Source organism: Sinocyclocheilus grahami, unplaced genomic scaffold (genome assembly GCF_001515645.1).
Source record: "Sinocyclocheilus grahami isolate Dianchi unplaced genomic scaffold, SAMN03320097.WGS_v1.1 scaffold31.1, whole genome shotgun sequence".
In the NCBI taxonomy this organism is placed as follows: Eukaryota; Metazoa; Chordata; class Actinopteri; order Cypriniformes; family Cyprinidae; genus Sinocyclocheilus; species Sinocyclocheilus grahami.
The window spans coordinates 773,441-793,267 of NW_015505210.1; the positions used below are offsets into that span (position 1 = coordinate 773,441).

Sequence of the window (19,827 nt, forward strand, 5' to 3'; positions counted from 1 at the left end):
TTAGTCATGAAATATAAAAATAAATGGATCAGGTTAGAAGGGACTTGCATGAGGTAAGACTGGTGGGAGTCTAATCTTAAACCTTAATCTCCATGGCCATAAGGCTTTATGACATGCCCGGAACGAACCAGTAACAGCGGATGCGGATGGCACCAGGGCAAAGATTAATCAGCTGCACATTATTTAAAGGCCATCATAAGACAAAGTCCCTGAGCTGACTCCGTTTCGGCCACAGAATGAGGCGGCTTAGATGTTCTTGGAGCTCCTTGAAACCCCTAATCATTGTCTGCACGCCACTGGCTTTGCTACCGCTGCCACTGGTCATCAGAAAAAAGGTTAGACATGCTACAAACACACGTGGAGAGATTTTCTATCAGGTCAGATCTCAATGAAAATAATGTGAAAATTAATATTTGTTAAGAGTAAAATTAATGTAATGAACTAAGAGTAATGAAGCAAAACTTGTCTAAAGAATTGTATATTATATTGTACATTTTGTACAAATACTTTGGCACATATTAATTAGCTTTAAAATGTTTTAAAAAAATATTTCATGTCTTTTGCTCTCAATTTCAAACTTTCACCTTCGATTGAAAGACATTTTTGCAAAGACATTTTGATATACTTTTTTTTTGTCCAAGACCAAGACTTTTTGCCAAAAGACGGATAATGTAAAAGACGCTGGTCTTGATTGCTTCAGTCCTTTTTGTATTACTGGTTATCTTCTGAATGGATATAATCCCAATCCCTGATATCATGTCCACTAGGAAGCAGAATGTGCATACATCCTAATATTAATGGCTGTGTACTGGATGACGGAGGTCATTCCTCTGTCTGTGACGGCACTTCTCCCTTCGCTGCTTTTCCCTCTTTTTGGGATCATGAAGTCCTCACAGGTACACTTTCCTGAACTAGTCACTTTACTTTTTGAAGACAATCCTATGGAAAGCTGATTACAATGGGCCTATTTCTGGACTAATAATGTGACTGACCGACCATCTTTCTTTAGGTTGCATCTGTATATTTCAAAGAATTCCACTTGTTGCTTCTTGGTGTCATCTGTCTAGCAACATCCATTGAGAAATGGGGTCTTCACCGGAGAATTGCCCTCAGATTGGTGACTGGGTTTGGAGTCAATCCTGGCATGTAAGACTGATTTTATTTTATTATTTGTGCTGTGATGAATCATAGTAGGGTTGAACGATGCAAACCTGCTTGTTTACTGTCAAATGTGTTTGACAGGTTGATGCTCGGGTTCATGGTTGGCTGTGCTTTCCTCTCTATGTGGCTGAGCAACACCTCAACTGTGGCGATGGTAATGCCAATTGTGGAGGCAGTGATCCAGCAGGTTTTGAACGCAAGTGAACAGGCCAGCAAAGACCACAAGGGGGCGTTAAATGGCATCTCCAACCCTTCTCTTCAGTTTGAAGGTAAGCTGGTGCAGCTTTAATTTGAGATGAGCAATAAATAATCATTTTAACCTTTTAGAGTTGTGCCGCATTTAATAATTAAACATCTGTTTTCAGATATTGAGGCCCAGTATGACCAGTCTGAGAAGATAAAAAGGTGAACATATGTAAAATTACAACAACAACAAAAAAGAGAGAAAACAATTGTTTTTCAAAGTCTGAATGAGATTTTTTTTGTACACTTATAGCATTGAAGCAGGAATTACGGAGCCAGTTCAGACAGCTCCTGAGCCTGAGGAACCAGAAACTGTGAAGGTCAGTAAAACATGCACAATCTGACATTAAAATGCACAAAATCCTTCTCCTTGCCTTTCCAATTAACTGGGATTTCTCTATATGTGTTAGCCGCCTCCACTATATAATGGAAAGTACAGGACCTGTGAAGATCACATGATGTGCAAAGGCTTGTCACTTTGCATTGCCTACTCCTCATCCATTGGGGGTCTGACCACATTATCAGGAACATCCACAAACCTTATCTTTGCTGAATACATTTATCAGTGAGTTTACAATTTGGCTTCAAACTAAAGTGTGGAACTATTTTAGTTTTAATTGAATTAGTATATAATGTTTCCCATTATTTCTAATACTGTATATTATATGGTTTGGTCAGTCTATCCTTCTAAACTGTGCTTTTTGGGACATTTCCTCAGGTACTACCCAGAATGCACCATCATTAATTTTGGGAACTGGTTCGTGCTTTGTCTTCCCATCTGCATAATTATGCTGATTTTGTCATGGATATTCCTGCACTGGATGTACCTCGGGTCCAAGTGAGTGATCGTGATGTCTCCTATTCAATAAGTCGTTCCCTGACCCCTCTCTGTTCCTCATTTTTACTCTTCGTCTTTGGCTTTCATTTGAATTAATTCATCATTTCAAATCATGCTGCCATTTGCATTTCTTCAGCTTCCTCTACATGTCCTCAATCTTCTTCATCCTGCTCTGCATCTCACTCACTCACAGCCTCCCATTCTCATCGCTCTAGAATAATCCTGTTTTATCAAGCAGCCTTCTTCATTTCACCCCGTTGAGATTTTCTTCTATCCCTGATGAAGAATCACTCACAGAACATGGATGCATGACGTTGTGACAGAGATTGTTCTCATGCATAGTTTAAATGGATTTTTGTCTCATGCAGATATTTCAGTCAATTCATCCGCTCGTCAAAATCAACTACATGTGTGCATTGAAATGACAGTGAATGAACTGAACAATAAAAGCATTTCTACTTTTACATCCATCCCTAGCTTTCGTGCCAGTCTGTGCTACAGACAGCAATCTGAAAAGGAAAAACACACTGCCAAAGTGCTCCAGGATCAGTACAACTCACTGGGGCCTATAAGGTTGGAACTCTTCTTTTAATTTCAAAGATCTTAAAATTTTGAAAGTGTGAACTGTACTTATTTTTCCCTGACGATCCTCATGCATTGATCAATCAATACCATGATTTTGGTGTAGGGTTTCTGTTTTTTCCAAACAGCAGGAGACTCTTTTCCTTATATTTATCTTTAAATGTTAAAGTCCACGTGAACTGGAAGTTGCTGCCGACTTTACTTTAGTATTGTGATGACTTTCCAACTGAAACGGAATATTAAATAGAGGACAGGCTTTTATTTTAGCACACCTCCCCGGCATCTCTCGCTCTCAGCAAGCTAACATCATCAGAGAAGCAATGCCATTTCAGAGAGGAAGCACATTTTGATTAAAATTTTTTTCAGTGGATTAATTTGCACAAATGATTTGTTCACCTCAAGACTAGCAATTTGCGCTAACAAAGTAAATAGTGTAATGTTTGATTTCATGTGGACTTTCATGTGCATTATGTGTTAACGTGTCAAAGTGTGCCATTTTGGCAAGGTTAGAAGTATTTCAAGACCTGATTATGTCCTTATTATTTTGATTATTAATATAGAAGTATAGAAGTTTATTTTTACTTAAGACTTGAATACACTAAACAACTTTTAAAATCTGAACAGACTTTGAAAGTAGTGCAGAGAAAAACTGGCATTGTACACTAAACAACTGAGGATCACACACTACCAGATTTTCAAGTCATTTCGAAAACAGTAAACTTATAGAGAAACATGCGTCTCACTGCTAGGAGGCGCATGACAAACTGAAAAAAACAAACGGTCTGTGCCCATCATACACTACGCAAATTTCTCGTGACTATTTCTCAGCAACTAGAGTTGACAGCAAATCTGGACAAAAGTCATGTAGTGTATTCCAGTGTTTAGAGCAATGAGATGTATGCATTTCTGATCATTTCTTTGTAACACTGTTTCTCTACTGATCCAGCTTGCAGGAAATTATCACCATGATCATCTTCATTCTGATGGCAATTTTGTGGTTTACAAGAAACCCAGGTTTCATGCCTGGCTGGTCATCACTGTTTCCTGAGTGAGTGTATTCACATTCATCAACTTCTTTTGATGTAGATATACTTCTGCATTTCAGAGAAAGTCATCATTCTATTCAATAATTGCCTTTAGATTTCTAATTTATCCTTTGTATGTTGTTATTTCTTCAGTTACCCAGGTTACGCTACGGATGCCACTGTAGCGCTGTTGCTGGGTTTCATGTTCTTCATCATCCCTGCACACAAACCAAATGCAGAGCACTACGGTATGGCTTACTCATTTCCTTTGTGTATGCCTGAAAACCTTCCAAATGATTAGAGGCTCACTATCAGCAGTTTTGTTGCTGATTAACGTTGTCGATCCCTGTGACAGTGGCCTTGATAACGTGGAAGGACTTCCAGGCCTGTATGCCATGGGAGATCAGTCTGCTCGTGGGTGGCGGTTTCGCTTTGGCTGAAGGCACAAAGGTAGGATCAGGATTTAATGGAAACCCAACTATATCTGTGAGAGAGAAAAAGAAATGAATAGAAAAGTACAAGGCCACATTAATAGATGAATCAGTTAATGGTCCATTTTAACATGCCTGGATTCAATTAAACAGGCCAGTCTAATTCCCTAGTGGCTTTGGACAGGCCTGGACAGCTCAATTGCACCTTTTACTCATAATCTTAAACATGAATTTCCTTTTAAAATAAATAAATGAAAAGAGGGATCACATCAAAGCCTCGTAACAGCGTGCAGCCCATTAACGTTGCACAGAGAACAACAATTCCACTGTGTCACTCTCTGTCTGCTCTGACGTTCCATTCAAGCTAATTACACGCCTCCATTATAAGACTGGCACTGAAGCACATCATTTCAGCATAACAAACGGCTCCTTCCTCATGTCAGTCGCAAAGGCTGGAAACAAGAGCGTCAACTTCTTAATATTCTCCTGGTGTAGGTAGGCTGGGTTGGGGTCTTATCATCAAGGCTCCAGCCCTGTTTTGATCCAGACACCCAAATGTCATGGCAAGTCCAGTCTTTAAAATCTTCAAAGCAGAAAGGGTGACTACTGTGCTGCATTCTCCATATGCAACATCAGGCTGTTTGGACGCCGTATCTTGACAAACAGCTAAATTATGACTCCAGTCTCTGTTGAGAAGCATACAAAGAGATGTTGGTACATTTATGAAAGTGGGTTCGTTTGAGCTCATGAATATCTTGGCTGGACACTTTAACTTACCTTATGCCTTTCAAAGATGATCTGATGTTTTTTTCATTTTTTTTCACCCGGCAGATTTCTGGTCTATCGACTTGGGTTGCTGAATTGCTGACTCCCTTGGGAAGTCTTCCTCCTTTAGCCACTGTCACCATTGCCTGCCTTATTGTCACCTCTATCACAGAGGTGGCCAGCAATGCTGCCACGATGACAATCTTTTTGCCTATACTGGCCCCCTTGGTATGTGTCATTTCAGTATATGTAGAATATTACTTTTACTTCACTTTTTTGGGCTGATCTCATCAGAAATGATCTTTTATTAGGCAGAGGCAATTGGAGTCAACCCTCTGTACATGCTGATTCCCACGGCCCTATGTGTGTCGTTTTCATTCCTACTTCCAGTTTCTAATCCTCCTAATGCCATTGTCTTCACATATGGTCATCTGACAAGCATGGACATGGTGAGTCCTTATGGCCACGTACACACTACAGTTAAATTCGGTTGTCAGTTCACCCTTTACTTTCCTTAATCACATTCTGTACACACATAATTCACTAAAATACGGGATTGACAACCGCATTAACTCCCAAAAAATACAGGTAGTGACAACTGCATTTACAGAAATTCTATGCAGTGTGTACTGAACCGAACTGAACAACTAGCTGTTAATGATGATGTCACGAGAAGCACGCCGATGTGTGTGTATTGTCAGGTGTCAAGGGTTTACCTCAGATCTGACAGGATGGCGGAAAGAGTTGTATTGTGGACCGAGCAGTTGTGGTCGAGAGAGTGTAGGCTGTTCAATAACAACAGTTTAAAGAACAAAACTAGATTATGACGCCTCTCCCGACTGCGGCGATTTAATAACATTTTGCGGATTTTCGCATGTCTTTGCAGTCTAATGTCTGTTTTGTCAACAGCAGGCAGCTAACACAAAACTAGCTAATCTGTGGGCCTCCATTCTCTCCGAGATGCCACAACGTTGCTATGGTTACCACGCTGCCATTCATAGCAGTTTCGGGAGTGAGTCGTGTTCCGTACACACATGGAACGATCATTTACGGGATTTACTCCCACATTTAAATGGCGGTTGTCACTCCTGAAACTTGCAGTGTGTATGTGGCCTATGATTTGGTTCCTTTGGAAGTCATTTTGGATGTAAATTTGTTCAATACACAAGTAAATGTGTCAAAGGTAAATCTTATAAATTTACAGTAACTGAGCTTTGTATGGTTTTCTTTGTCACTATAGGTGAAGGCAGGGCTGGGGGTAAATATTATAGGTGTTCTTACAGTCCTATTAGCTCTTACGACATGGGGAACACCTCTGCTTAACCTGGACACCTACCCAGACTGGGCACCAGTTGTAAACGGCACAGGAGTATGACCATCACTGTGAATATTTTACAAATGTGGACATTTAGTTTTCAAATTACATGGGATCCCTTGATGCTGGCTGAATTGTTGATAGCGCAAAGCCTACAATCCAAATGTTTTACTCATTTGGATCACTTGGGCAAGATTGTATGACCAGCTTGGATTAGGCAATACAACAGACTGAACGCTTTGGGTTCCATGAGATGTTCAGTTTGAACGTCATTGTCTGTTTGTATGTTTTTGTATTATAAGCATTTTAATCTTTGTCATCATTGGCTCAAATCTGTGATTCCTTTTGACATTTACTCTTTTGAGGGGTTCAAAGAGACCAGTAAAAGCTGTTAAAAACAGCTTTGGTGCACAATTCAGCTGTGCAATGTTTATACAAAATGTATTATATTAAAGATATTTCTTTAGCTTTAAGCAGAGTTTGAATGACAGGATTAGTCCCCTCAACTAACATAGCACTTAATGTTTTATATAACTGTATATTTTTGTTATACACTTGCCTGTACACACACACATATATATATATATATGTATATATATATACAAAGAAGTGAACTGTATGGGTAGAATGTTGAAATTACATTGTGAACAAATGAGATCAGAAGTTAACAGAGTAAATAACAGGCAACTTTTTCAAGAAAGTACACAGTCCCACCTTCAAAATTAGAGACAAACTTGCACATAACAGTGGCCAGGAAATAATAGCTATTGATTTTAGGTGAGCTACTCAGCTGTTTGGCTTCTTGCAAAAAATAACTTGATAATGTTTTTGTTTGTTTCAGTAGTATTTTAAAATTCACTATTACAGAAGTTTGTATTTTGCATAGAACCTTGATGTCAAATTTGGTTGGCATCCATTGTTCATATGTGTAAAATGTTTTTTGTTAAACTGTGAGACAGTTACTGTCTGTCTTGTGTGTTCTACATATGTTTCACAACATTTACACAACATCAACATTTAAATAAACACCTGGAACCATTCACAGTCATCATGTTCTTGTAGGAATTCAAATAGATTTTAATAAACAAAGCTTTGCAATCTGTAACAATTTTAATTGAACTGTGCACTGTGCAGTGGATCGTCTCATCTCTAATTACTGAATCCCAAAATTAATTTTTTTGACAAATCTAGCCTGGGTGGCAGACTTATCAAAGAGATTCAAGAAGCAGATTAGCTTTGATGAAATGAGGTTACAGAGAACAACTGTCATCTATGTATCTGCAGTTGTGGCTGCTTAGAGATAAGTAATGCACCTAAATGGCTCTGAAAGTATATCTGTCTTATAACAATAATTCCCTCCCATTTTCATTAGAGGGAAGGATCGGAAAATAAAATTGTATAATAATTAAAATATATGAGACTTTAAAGCTGATGTAAAACAAAAGAGGAGGCTCTAATGTGTCATCTGAATGGGCTTGGGCTAATATTTGTTCTCAAAGTGAGGCAGTGATGAGAACTAATTCTGTAAACACCCACGTTATGAAAATTCATGCTCGGATCCTGCAGCCATTGCGATTCAAGGTCACCGTTCAGTTGAGGTAATCACAGCCTGTCTGAAGGGTCTAATCTGATTATGTATTATTTAATACTTACTTTTTGTATACTTAATTATGGTGCAAGGACTGTTGAGTTTAACAATCAGGAATAGCTTTTCTCCAAGCCTTATTGTGAGTCATTGCAGTCATATAATTTATCCCTGGGTGCACAGGTCAGCAAGCTGAATATGAACACTGTGGTTTGCTTTTATCGTTCAAATATTTTTCACATATATACATTTATATTACTTTGCCACTGGGTAAGGCGCCTTTATACTGTTATGACCTCTGGATGTGATCGAGGCAAATCGCCCCCTACTGACAGTCCTAGTGAACTCTTAATTTATTTACAGACCTGGCATGTTTTTAGTGATATCTCCAGTAAAGGAACATTTACTCTCCTTTTATTGGATATCATTTTCTGTTATTCAGAAGAGCATGTAGACAAAATGGTTGATAATTTTCATTTTGCTCTCATATTTTAATTGAAGAACATGAGCATATTGCATGGTCTTACATTTCTCAATTTCAATTTCATATTTAATTATCTGTGACTGAAAACTAGCAGGTGAGGGATAGACAGCTTGTATTGGGTTGTAATGTCTTTCACATAGTTGTTGATCATTCAGTTGAGGAAATATTTTGAAAATTTTTTTGTACATTTAACCCTCAGAGACTCCATTTGTCCGGTATGTCTGCCCTGATTAAGGTTTATTATTTCTTACTGTATCACAGCCAGAACTTTAATTTTTTTGTACATTTTGTACAACTCATTATCTGTATTTGTATATATGCACAAAAGGAAATATGCTTCATTTTGTTAATCACCATTTCTAGTTTTGATCTTTTCTGTCTATACATTCCCTGCCAAGTGACTGGGGTATAGGCTACACTAAGAATTGTCATGTACTGTTGTCTATGTGGCATTGATTGGTATTGGATTTTGATAATAAAAATGAATAGGTGCAGTGCTGAATTTATTAATAGTGGAGTAAATTGAACATGAACACATTAAAGTTGCATCGGTATCTACAGACTGTACCTTTAAGAAGGGAACCTCCCACGTGTTGCATGTTGTCCATGCCACAGGTTGTCTACCTGTCTCGCATAACTGCACTAACCTCCTCGCGCTCGCGCTCTCTTCACAAGAGAGAAATAAAGAAGGTGGCTCAATCCAACCTTCTCCGAATCGCTCTCGGATTGACTCCGCCCTCAAAAGTCTCGCGACTGACACATTTGACATTCTCTGGAAAAAAAGGGGGAAAAACTCCGCTTTAGTGGTCGAGGTCGTCTGAAACCTCTCGGGGTTCCTCGCTTTTCCCACAGCTGTGAGGAGTTGTCGCCTCTCGAGTGTCGACTATGCTGGACCCGTCCTCCAGCGATGAATCTGAGGGCGAACTACCACCTGAGGACGAACCGCCCGTTAAAACCGGGAAACCTGTTAAAAAGAGTCCCAAACCTGGAAAGACGTCGGACGCCCCACGAACCAAAACCAAGGAACCGGTCTCTTCTCCCGCCGAGGCGGACACAACCGAGCAGGAGAGACTTAAGAAAGAAGAAGCGGAGAGGAAAATTAAACTACAAATTTATGTGTTTGTTTTGAGATGTATCGCGTATCCGTTTAACGCCAAACAGCCCACAGATATGGCTCGGCGTCAGCAGAAGGTGAGTGACCGTTAATCCTCTGTTTGGAATATTTCGCGCTTAACCTGTTCACGGAGGCAAACTTTGGTCTGTTTACACGCAGCGCATCGGTCAGGGGCTCAGTGTTTGGGTTCAGTAGTTGCAAACAGTTCTTTTACAGGTTTTAAAGAAGAGTTGTAAGACTGTCAACTGCAAATTCTTGCGCATCTGAACGTGTTTGTTTACTGTGCTCATTCAGTATCTGTGTTAGCCTATACCGATCAACTAGCTGGAGCATCATGCTAAATTGCTTACATTGATAAAATAGTGCAAATAAAGGTTAGTATCACGCTTGATTTTTTTCAGATATTATGAAGTTAGAAATTTTTTAATTTGCTCTGTTTTACAATAGGTAGACTTAATTTCTATATCATAATTTTTAGGTATGTTGATTAAAAATGATTCGTGTTGTTATTTATTTAATAATTTGTAGTGAGATGACTGTAATTGTAAACACTTAATTGAGAAACTTGTTTCTTACACTAAATATTAGTGTAATAGATTTTACACTAACTGCAACGTGGCAGAATCTAATGGAATTCACTCCTAAAGTTTTACATACATTCACTTGAAATATGAATGCTAAAATAATGATGAATAATATTAAAATAATAATAAGAAAAGATGCATAACATAAGATAGCTGCAATATTCACTCTGTGGTAGCTGTGTGAGATCTGCACAGGTAAGCTGTGTCCATTTCATTGTTTCACTGTTGATAAGCAACAAACACATTTAAGCAATTTCCAATCGCATAAATAGCAGCATATCTGTGAATTATTTATGATGTGAGAAAAATCAATTAAAATAGCTTTTCTGAAGGAAATTCGTTTGAGGAAAAATTGTGTGCTCCATGCCAGAAATGGATATTAAAATGACCAGCAGGATGTAGCGTGACCAATAAAACCCCTAATATTTGCCTACAAAAATGTGTACAAAATGGTTTTGTTGCCCTGAGGTATCATGGTGCAACATGACTGTAAATATACAAAAATATTATTTTTATTATTTCAGGCCCTGTTTGGGGTTCTCGTTCTCGGACTACCACGCTGGTAGAACACTTTGGACAACCTCTAGGCACCCATTTGAAAGGGCAGTTCCCGGAGGAACTTGCAACTTCATGCAAGAACTTTGATTGTCAACAATTCCCTCAGTAACCCCATCAGAAGAGAAAGGCTTTGAGGCACTTAAAATATATTTTGAACTTCTATGAGTACACAATTTTTGAGGCACCTTCACAATGGTGCCTAGAGGCTCTCAAGAGGGAGGAACCCCAAATGCTGCCTAAAGTCTTTTCATTTTTATGGTGAATATTGCACCATGTTGCCTCAGGGTAATAAAGCACTTGTCTTCACTTCACAAGTACTTGAAGATGAGATAAAATAAAAAGGGTGACTTAGAGAAGAAATGGTCTTGGTTACACTGCGTCATGGTCATTATAATATAAATATATATATATATATATATATATATATTATTATTTTTTGGCATGGTACATTGTGCGGAGGAATAGTTCATCCAAGGATGAAAATCTCCTTGTTTCAAACCCACAATTGCTTTCGTTCATCTTTGGAACGCAAATTAAGATATTTTTAATATGATCATTTTTGACCGTCAATTCACAGTCTACATTTTCAAGCTGTCAATTCGGAACAACTTGAGGGTGAGTAATTGGTGACATAATTTTTGTGTGAACTGTCCCTTTTAAGTACATAAGAGAACAAGAACTTGAATGGTTACCATTGAACAGCAGTTTTGTTTTGACTTTTTTTTCTCTCCTCTTGGTATAAATGTAGAATCACTTCTGAAAACAAGCGCATATGCTATTTTTACCAGCACACACCCACTACCTCTATCATATACAGCTTTTGGAATCGACCTATTAAGTGATTTTAGTTTCTGCTTAATGCATGTAATCATACTTCTAAAGCTGAAAATATCCTCAAAGCAATTGTTAAAAAAGGACTGATAATAACCTGTTATCAACTTTGCACCTGTGGGACCTTCAAATTACATTCCAGTTCTAGGTGCTAATCTCATCTTTATTTTTTGTTGCTTAAAGCTTGAAAAAATAGCCTACTTCTGAATTTTAATTTTATGCATAGACTACCCATAAACAACAGGTGGCAAATGAGAAAACTTTTCCTCAAAATTATGTGTTCATGGTGATTTGTTGAGGAGAAATGTACCTGAGAAAGCTATCCATTAGCATTCTCATTTAGACACAGGAAATGATGTCATGATGCTGATGGCACCATAATCTTGAACTATGACAAGGAGTCAAGGGCAGAAGAAAGGTAAACAAATTGGCACTGGTAAGACCTCTATAATGTAACGAAATTGCACATCAGAAATACTAACTCCTAAAAAGTTGGGTTTTGCAGTCAGACAGTGTAGTTTTAGCATTTACCAACAGGGATTCTTGGGGTCATGTAAACCAGCCAAACCTTGACCCCTTAGTTTCTGTATTTGTAAAGGCACTTTAGTTGTTCCAGTTTGTTGAATTGCCATGGATTCTGGTATGGTGGTCTACACTATTATTTTTTCTTTACTTTTTATTTCAGAAACTACACTTGTGTGGATTTCAAGTACAAGATACATAAAAAAATACCACCTTGTCAGTTTAGTTTAGAATTCCCGGGGATCTGCTGATTTGTAAAAAAATTGTCAGATTATTTCTTTACATTAATTGTCAGAAGATTACAGATTTCACAAATATGAGTCTATATGGTCCTCCAAGTCATATAGTGCAAAAGCAGAAGAAAGCTGAGTTAAATGCATCCAATAAGACCCCATGACCTCCTATTGTTCAATCAAAATGCTTAAGGGCACAACCATGGCCTCCCCATAAAAGTCAGACGACACAAGTATCACCCTTACTTACATGCAAAATCGAGAATAAATAAATTTACCTTTGGTCTTTGTTGGATAAATATTCTCAGTTGGAGGCAATCTTGAGAGTAGCTAGGGGCAGATTATTGATTTTTCTGTCATGGCTCATAGAAATATCTTTGCTGCCTAAATGAGAAGTTAAGCTTCCAGGCTTCACAGATCTGATCAGGTGATATTCAAGTATTCCTTGAGGCACCATTTCCTCCTGGATATGATGCAGGTAGTGAGAAGACTCCTTTACTGCACTGCATGTGATCAGCCATCCTTCACTTTTGATGTGCCACTTCACATGATAGAAGTCAGTCAGTGTAAGTATGCTGCCAGTTACCCTTTTACAGTCACTAGGGACACATACACACATCTTCTGTCTTTTGAGCTGTCCAGAGTGTCTGAATGACTTTGTAGAAGATCTTTCGTGTGTGCTTATGGCGTATTGAACTTGAAGGCATTGTTATGCATAATCTTACTGTGCTGCTTTAATCGCAGATACACTGTCATGTAACACAATGCCTTTTAGAGTCTGTGCTATCAAAAAGTGTCTGATCATGAACGTTCATGCACTAGCATTGTAGTTTTGCCCTCTTTAGATTTGACCTCTTTTGTTATGACTTCTCTTACAGTGTTTTTTCTTTCTTATTTACAGTCTTTGTAATAAGTTGCTTTGGGCACAAGGAAGCCGACATTTATGTGTTTTCCCCAAAGCCACCATGCTGTCAACCCATTTTTGTGTTATTCGAGTGCATTGCAGAGCTTTTATTTGGAGCACATGCTGTTAGACTGAAATTCAGTGCAAATGAACAATGGATTTGAATGTGGGCACCTTGAATGTGTTGTTAAGCCTCATTTGGATTAAAACATGCAAAAGTATACCACATACAGTTTAAATGATTGCTTTGATTCTGGATTGGCGAGTGTGCTAACTAGTGTTGGAAATTTTTTTATTTTTTTATTTTTTGCATTTTGGGACAAGTGTTATGACTATTTATGTAGTCATATAACTTATTCCAGGACTATTTTTTTTTTTGTGAGATTAGACATATGGGAACGGGGAAAAAACACTTAACTGCATTTTTGTATAGAAACAAACATTTTTGATAGGAATGCTCTGATCAGGATTTTTGCAGCCGATACGGAGTACCGATTTCTTGTCATGGTGATCAGCCGATACCGATGCTGATTCTGATGCTTTCATCGGGAGATTAGACATATGGGAACGGGGAAAAAACACTTCTTAACTGCATTTTTGTATAGAAACAAACATTTTTGATAGGAATGCTCCGATCAGGATTTTTGCAGCCGATACGGAGTACCGATTTCTTGTCATGGTGATCAGCCGATACCGATGCTGATTCTGATGCTTTCATCGGGTGCACACGCCTGGCCCGAAGTTAACTTCCGGTCTGTGTTTGTTTATCAGTCTGGTTATGGTGCCGACCACAAACGCAGTTAAAGTTAAGGTGATGAGTAGACTGAAGTTGGGCTCAGGTGGTTGTGCTGTGGGATGTGTTTCCCATGCATTTATTTATTTGTGGAGCTCGCCACAATATCAAAACTAATCGATTTTCCAAAAGGCTTTGTTGAATAAACATGAGCACGTACTGCACGTTTAAAAATCTAAACGAGGCCCGGGTGTTTTTATATCACTGTATTTCTGAAGGAAGACTATCTTTAGAAAATTTTCGATGTCATTTTCATTTAATCTTGCATGTTATATGCCTGATAAAGCAGCGTTTGAGAGCTCAGCGCTGCTTTGTGTACAGCCGTTACCGGGGAAACCTCTGTTTCTCCCACTGTAAATAATCTCCTGCTGGCAGAGAATTAATTTGCATTTTCAGTAAGTCCGTCTGATTTAGGCAGCAAACTTATTTTGCTTTTCCTATATCAACGGGTGCGGTGGATAATCCGTGGGTCTGGTAATAAAAAAATGCATTCTGATTATGACAAGAAATCGGTACTCGGTATCGGCTGCAAAAATCCTGATCGGAGCATCCCTATCAAAAATGTTTGTTTCTATACAAAAATGCAGTTAAGAAGTGTTTTTTCCCCGTTCCCATATGTCTAATCTCACTAAAAAAAAAATAGTCCTGGAATAAGTTATATGACTACATAAATAGTCATAACACTTGTCCCAAAATGCAAAAAATAAAAAAATAAAAAAATTTCCAACACTAGTTAGCACACTCGCCAATCCAGAATCAAAGCAATCATTTAAACTGTATGTGGTATACTTTTGCATGTTTTAATCCAAATGAGGCTTAACAACACATTCAAGGTGCCCACATTCAAATCCATTGTTCATTTGCACTGAATTTCAGTCTAACAGCATGTGCTCCAAATAAAAGCTCTGCAATGCACTCGAATAACACAAAAATGGGTTGACAGCATGGTGGCTTTGGGGAAAACACATAAATGTCGGCTTCCTTGTGCCCAAAGCAACTTATTGTGGATAAAATAAATCATAAATGATGCCAATATTAACTACATTTTTATTAAAAAAAATTTTTTTCATCAGGCAGACGTGTTTAATTTCGTGAGTGTGTGTGTTCGTTCGCCTGATCGGGAAGTTGCAGTGACAGAAACGGTGACATTCCAGATAAAGTTTGAAAGGAGTAAAGCCTGTGTTAATGCTATTGAGTAGGCTAATATGGCCAAAGAAGTTATTTTGTTTTATAAATAAATGTTCATTTAAGAGCAGCACACGATCAGCGTATTATGTTACCGTTATCCCTTACGGCTCCGACGAGGTTTTCTTCCATCCTCCACGCTGTGACAATTCACAAAAGACTATTTTTAGCCAAGCGTCAGAAACGTGCTGCGGCTGGTTGATAAACACAAGCACTGACTAGAGCAGCCGAGATCAGCTCAGGTGTCCTGACATTTTATCCTACCCGTCAGATTGTCCTACCAGGGTTTACTGCGCATGCGCACATCAATATTGCGTAGCAATATTTTTTCTCATTCTGAACAACAATATTTAATGTATCTGCATTACTGTAAGGGTAGGTTTAGGGTTGGGGTAGATGTAGACTTTAATAAAACACAATCTAATAGGTAGAAAAAATTATTTATTGTTGGTTTCCTTTAGCTGTATCCCTTCTAGCCACAACCGCGAATATAACACATAATTACTGTATTTGCATTACTCTAAGAGTAAATTTAGGGTTGGGGTAGGTGTAGATGTTAATAAACCATACTTTTACAGGTAGCATTTCTCGTTGTCGAATTGTACTACCCACTGTTTTAATGGGAGGTAGCAAAATCTGACAGGGTAGCACAAATCGATAGAACACCGGTTCCCGTGGAGTCGTAATGCGCCGCAGACGTGTGCAGTGAGGCGCAGTTCAGCTCTAACGTCACTGAATCTGCTGTTAAAAATTAACCATCCATTCATCATATCATCATGCAAAATATACACGACAAATAGCAAATTTTTCATTGTTTCTCGAAACGTCATAGCATTTCCACACCTGCGATCACATGAGTGTGGCGCCAAATCATTTATGTACCCACGTATCATGTACGTCATCTCACGTTGACGTCATCAAATTGCGATCGGTTCGTGAGATCGGCCAAGTTGGTGAGTACCGATCGAGTCATAAAATGTGATTATCGGCCGATGCTGATCGATCGGAGCATCCCTAATTTTTGACATTTTGTTTTGAGGAAAAAGCCATACGTTTTTGTATACGTAGACATGTGGTCGGGTGGAAATTTCAGTTTAAGAGAATAAAGAGTATAATACTTGTTTAAAGTATTAAATAATACATATTTTCACTGAAAAATTACACTTTGAGCTGTTTCACAGCAACAAAAAGTGTCCACATTGAGTGTCTCAGCTTCCAAATTCACTGTTTACTGATGCTGTTGCTAAAACCTTTGGAAAAGTTAGTAATTTGTTTTAGCAAGTATTTTATCTGTAATATTCTTTTTAAATTTCTTCATTCCCAGCATGTGTTTAGTGATGATTACATGCTCCAGATATCAGCCTACATAAATTTGAGACAAGTGTAGCAAAAATGCAGCTATATTATTCTATGTTATGCGTGATTTCTGCCACAGCATTTTTTGCTCAAAAATCTGAAGGGACACGAGTGAGCACATAAAGCTTCTAGTCTCTATGTTTGTATGTGATGCATGTTTCAGTGCATAGCTGTGAGATTGTTTTGTGCCCATGACTGACGTGAGGCATTTTTTTTTTTTCCACTGGACCCTGCCGTCAGTGGATACTCTCCAAAAGTAGCTTCAGTCTTCCTTTATTTGTATGTAATCCAGATTGCACTCAATATTTGAATGTCATGGCCTTATATGTTGTTATTGCCACTGGCTAGTTCTGTAACTTGAAATGTGGAAGGTGTAATAAAGGTGCCAAGATGTGCTTCATCTGTAAATAAAACAGACGACCCTGTAGGCATTATCGCACATTACTGTCTCATGGAAAAAATATGCTGTCATTAAATTTCTATTTCAAAGGTAATTAAAATTAAAATTTAATGGAGAGGTGAAGGTAATCTGCTGTTAATCAGATTTTGTGTACTCATTCTTAATGGATTACTCACACGACTGAGAGTCAGAGAACCAGAAAGCCCCTCATGCACCTGTTCACGTCCTCGTTAACACATTTCATGGATCTCCCAGTGATACGCCAGTGTGGGAAATGTTTCATATAAAACTGTTGTGTAGTATTTCCCCCTGATGATAAACGGTATTATGTAGTCAGATTTGTCATGCTACAACATGTTCGATTGTAACAACACATTTTCATAAAGAAAAACAAACATCCTTGTGTTTCTGTTGTTACAGTTTTGCAGTGACAAAATGACCAGTTTGAGGCGACTTGAGCAATGTGGCGACTACTAATGTGATATATCCACTAGGGGTGTAACAGCCATTATGTAGCTGTTTGGAATGCACTTGGTAAAGGGAGCGATGTAATTTCCTCATTATCTTCAGCTGGCATGTTCCTGTGACAACGCAGCATGGTGTCCATCAGCAGATGTCGCTGTTTTAATGGCATAAATGTCTTTTTATTGTTGTTAGTATAACTGTTGCAAATAAACATACATTTTATATTTTAAAAAGTTTTTAAAAAAGTGTAACACGTACCGTTACACCCCTAATATCCACTATATAGTGGAGCTTATACAGTTACAAACTGTATTCAGCTGTGTGGTCTTTTGTACCCATACTCGGTTTAAGCTGCAAGCATTTCTATAAGGTAAAGATCTGGGATTTTGGGGTAAAAAATCACTCATGTTCTTGACGGGCTTCGTGAGATTTACCTCTGCCATTACCTTAGTCATTCATCTGCTTGCCAGTATATGATTGAACACTGCATAGCAAGAAGCAAAATTAACACCCAGCCAGGAGAGCGGTTATATTGGTTTATATTGGTTATATCAAAATTAAATTAAGAATGATGTTTAAATTCCAATTCAATTGTTAAAATTGAACCGATGTAGCAGCAGGATGCAGATTTGCAATTAGAATTAAATGTAAGGAAGTAGAATTTAAATTTAATTGAAAATCATGTAGCTATTTTTTTAATAGAAAAACTGTTTAAGCCAAACATTGAATGTTAGCTTGACAGGGACTTTAAATGGTTTTGAGAAAAGCCTGGAAGTTTGTAGTTTTATAAACCTTATGGAAAGACAGATAAATGGTTTGATGGAAAGATGGATAGACAGACAGATGTTTGAAAAGCCACGTATAGAAATGTATATGTAGTTTATATATTTCATCTTATTTAATACTTTTTGTGTGGCAGGGTGGAAAAACACGCCCTTACATGTGTTGATTTTTGTTGAATTCAATAAATTCCTCTTCCATTCCAGTTCATATTCCACTTCAGTTGTTATGGGGCATGGCCAATTCAATTCAGAATGAATTAATGAACTGAAAGGGAGCCAATTCTTCATTTCTAAATTTTGCTCAACCCTGCCATTGTATAGAGAGTGAACAAGATGGAACTCAAGACAGATTCTTGGGATGGTAACAAACAGATTTGTAATATGTTGTCTATACCACCTTGTAAATGAAAACAATTTAGTAGCGAAATCTTGATGTTTTTTTAATCCGAAGCATTTTGTAGCTTCACCATTTGTAGCATTGATATGTAGGGACGAGTATAAATACAGGAATGGCTACTCATACAGTATGTTTGGATACTGCTAATATGAGTAGGAGTGTCTGCTGAATAACTAAATCTAAATGTGTATATCTGCCCACAGGGAGACTAATCTCTGTTTATGAGCCAGATTCCCTGCAGATGAGAGCTAGCTTCTGTCCCCACAAATTGTTTGCTTTCCTTTGCTTTACACTCGGACTGTCAAGTGGGCTGAGGCTTTTTTCTCTAGCTGTCTCGTTGCATTTCTTTCATACCTTTTTTTTTCCTGCATCCCTCTCTCTTCCTTTTTTCAGTCTCTTTTCGCCTTCATTTTTTCATCTGTTCATTGTTTCTCAGTTTTCTGAAGAGAAGCCCCATATGTTTGTGCTCATGTGCTCCTGATTATAATAGCTTATCCATTTCTTGATGGCAAACAGCAGCCTGGAAATCACACTGATGGATGTCCCACTCATTCCTCCACATATGTCTAATCTCTTGGCACAGTCTTGTGCATAGTTTTCCGGCCTGTTTTCCTCATCTGAATAGCTGTATGATTTAGTTTATGTAAGCAGACTTGCCTCTGTTTCTCCACAGGAGATGAGTCCTTGACTCTGGCGGGTGAGATTGGCAGGCGGATGCCTCGCTGGAGGCAGAGTCCCATCTTCTTTGTCATATTTCCCTTCCCTTGTCAGTTTTGCTCTCCATGAGATGCATATCTCCACACAGTGTTATGTAAGGCCATTCCTTGCAGTGCAACGATAGGAAGTCACAGCAAGGTTCAGCGGGTGCTTACCTCACTTGGCACTCTGCTCTACAAGACATGTTTAGGCCAAGTGCACTATATAAAGGAAGTATTCAAATGCTGACCGTTTGTGAGGAGTCTGCAGGTAGGTTATGACCTTGCAAAAAAATCAGCTTTGTGAGAATCTTTAGAGAACAGCAGGTGCATAATGAGGTGGTGTGGAGCGGCAACAACTCTGAAATACAATTGTTGCGCTCGCCGAAATCTCTCGCATAGAGTTATTCCATTACCCACCTACCCACGTAATTTGCCTCCTCCTGAAAAAGGTTTAGGCTTTGCCAGAAGCCAAGCAAGAACATTGCAGTGTGGCGAAAGTGCCATGGCATCATGCAGAGCAAAGACAATCAGCTTTCCTCTCTTATCTCTATTGAGCTGCATTGTCGTCATTAATGA

General features: G+C 38.4%; 2 protein-coding genes across 2 annotated transcripts in view; both read left to right on the top strand.

The window, feature by feature from the left end:
- The first annotated feature begins 236 nt into the window (after positions 1 to 236).
- LOC107576303 (solute carrier family 13 member 1-like) lies at positions 237 to 6,445 on the top strand. The gene is made up of 15 exons (XM_016262507.1): positions 237 to 335; positions 768 to 896; positions 1,010 to 1,146; positions 1,243 to 1,430; positions 1,527 to 1,566; positions 1,658 to 1,724; positions 1,815 to 1,969; positions 2,123 to 2,242; positions 2,720 to 2,815; positions 3,771 to 3,872; positions 4,003 to 4,097; positions 4,205 to 4,299; positions 5,112 to 5,273; positions 5,357 to 5,494; positions 6,286 to 6,445. The coding sequence occupies exons 1-15, from the start codon at positions 237 to 239 to the stop codon at positions 6,418 to 6,420; spliced, it is 1,758 nt and encodes a 585-aa protein (XP_016117993.1). The 3' UTR covers positions 6,421 to 6,445.
- A 2,610-nt stretch (positions 6,446 to 9,055) lies between these two features.
- Positions 9,056 to 19,827, top strand: part of LOC107573575 (calcium-dependent secretion activator 1-like) — a 43,862-nt gene continuing 33,090 nt past the window's right edge. The window contains exon 1 of the mRNA XM_016260007.1: positions 9,056 to 9,620. Coding sequence (XP_016115493.1) covers positions 9,315 to 9,620 — 306 coding nt within the window. The 5' untranslated portion in view covers positions 9,056 to 9,314. The remainder of the gene's footprint in view (positions 9,621 to 19,827) is intronic.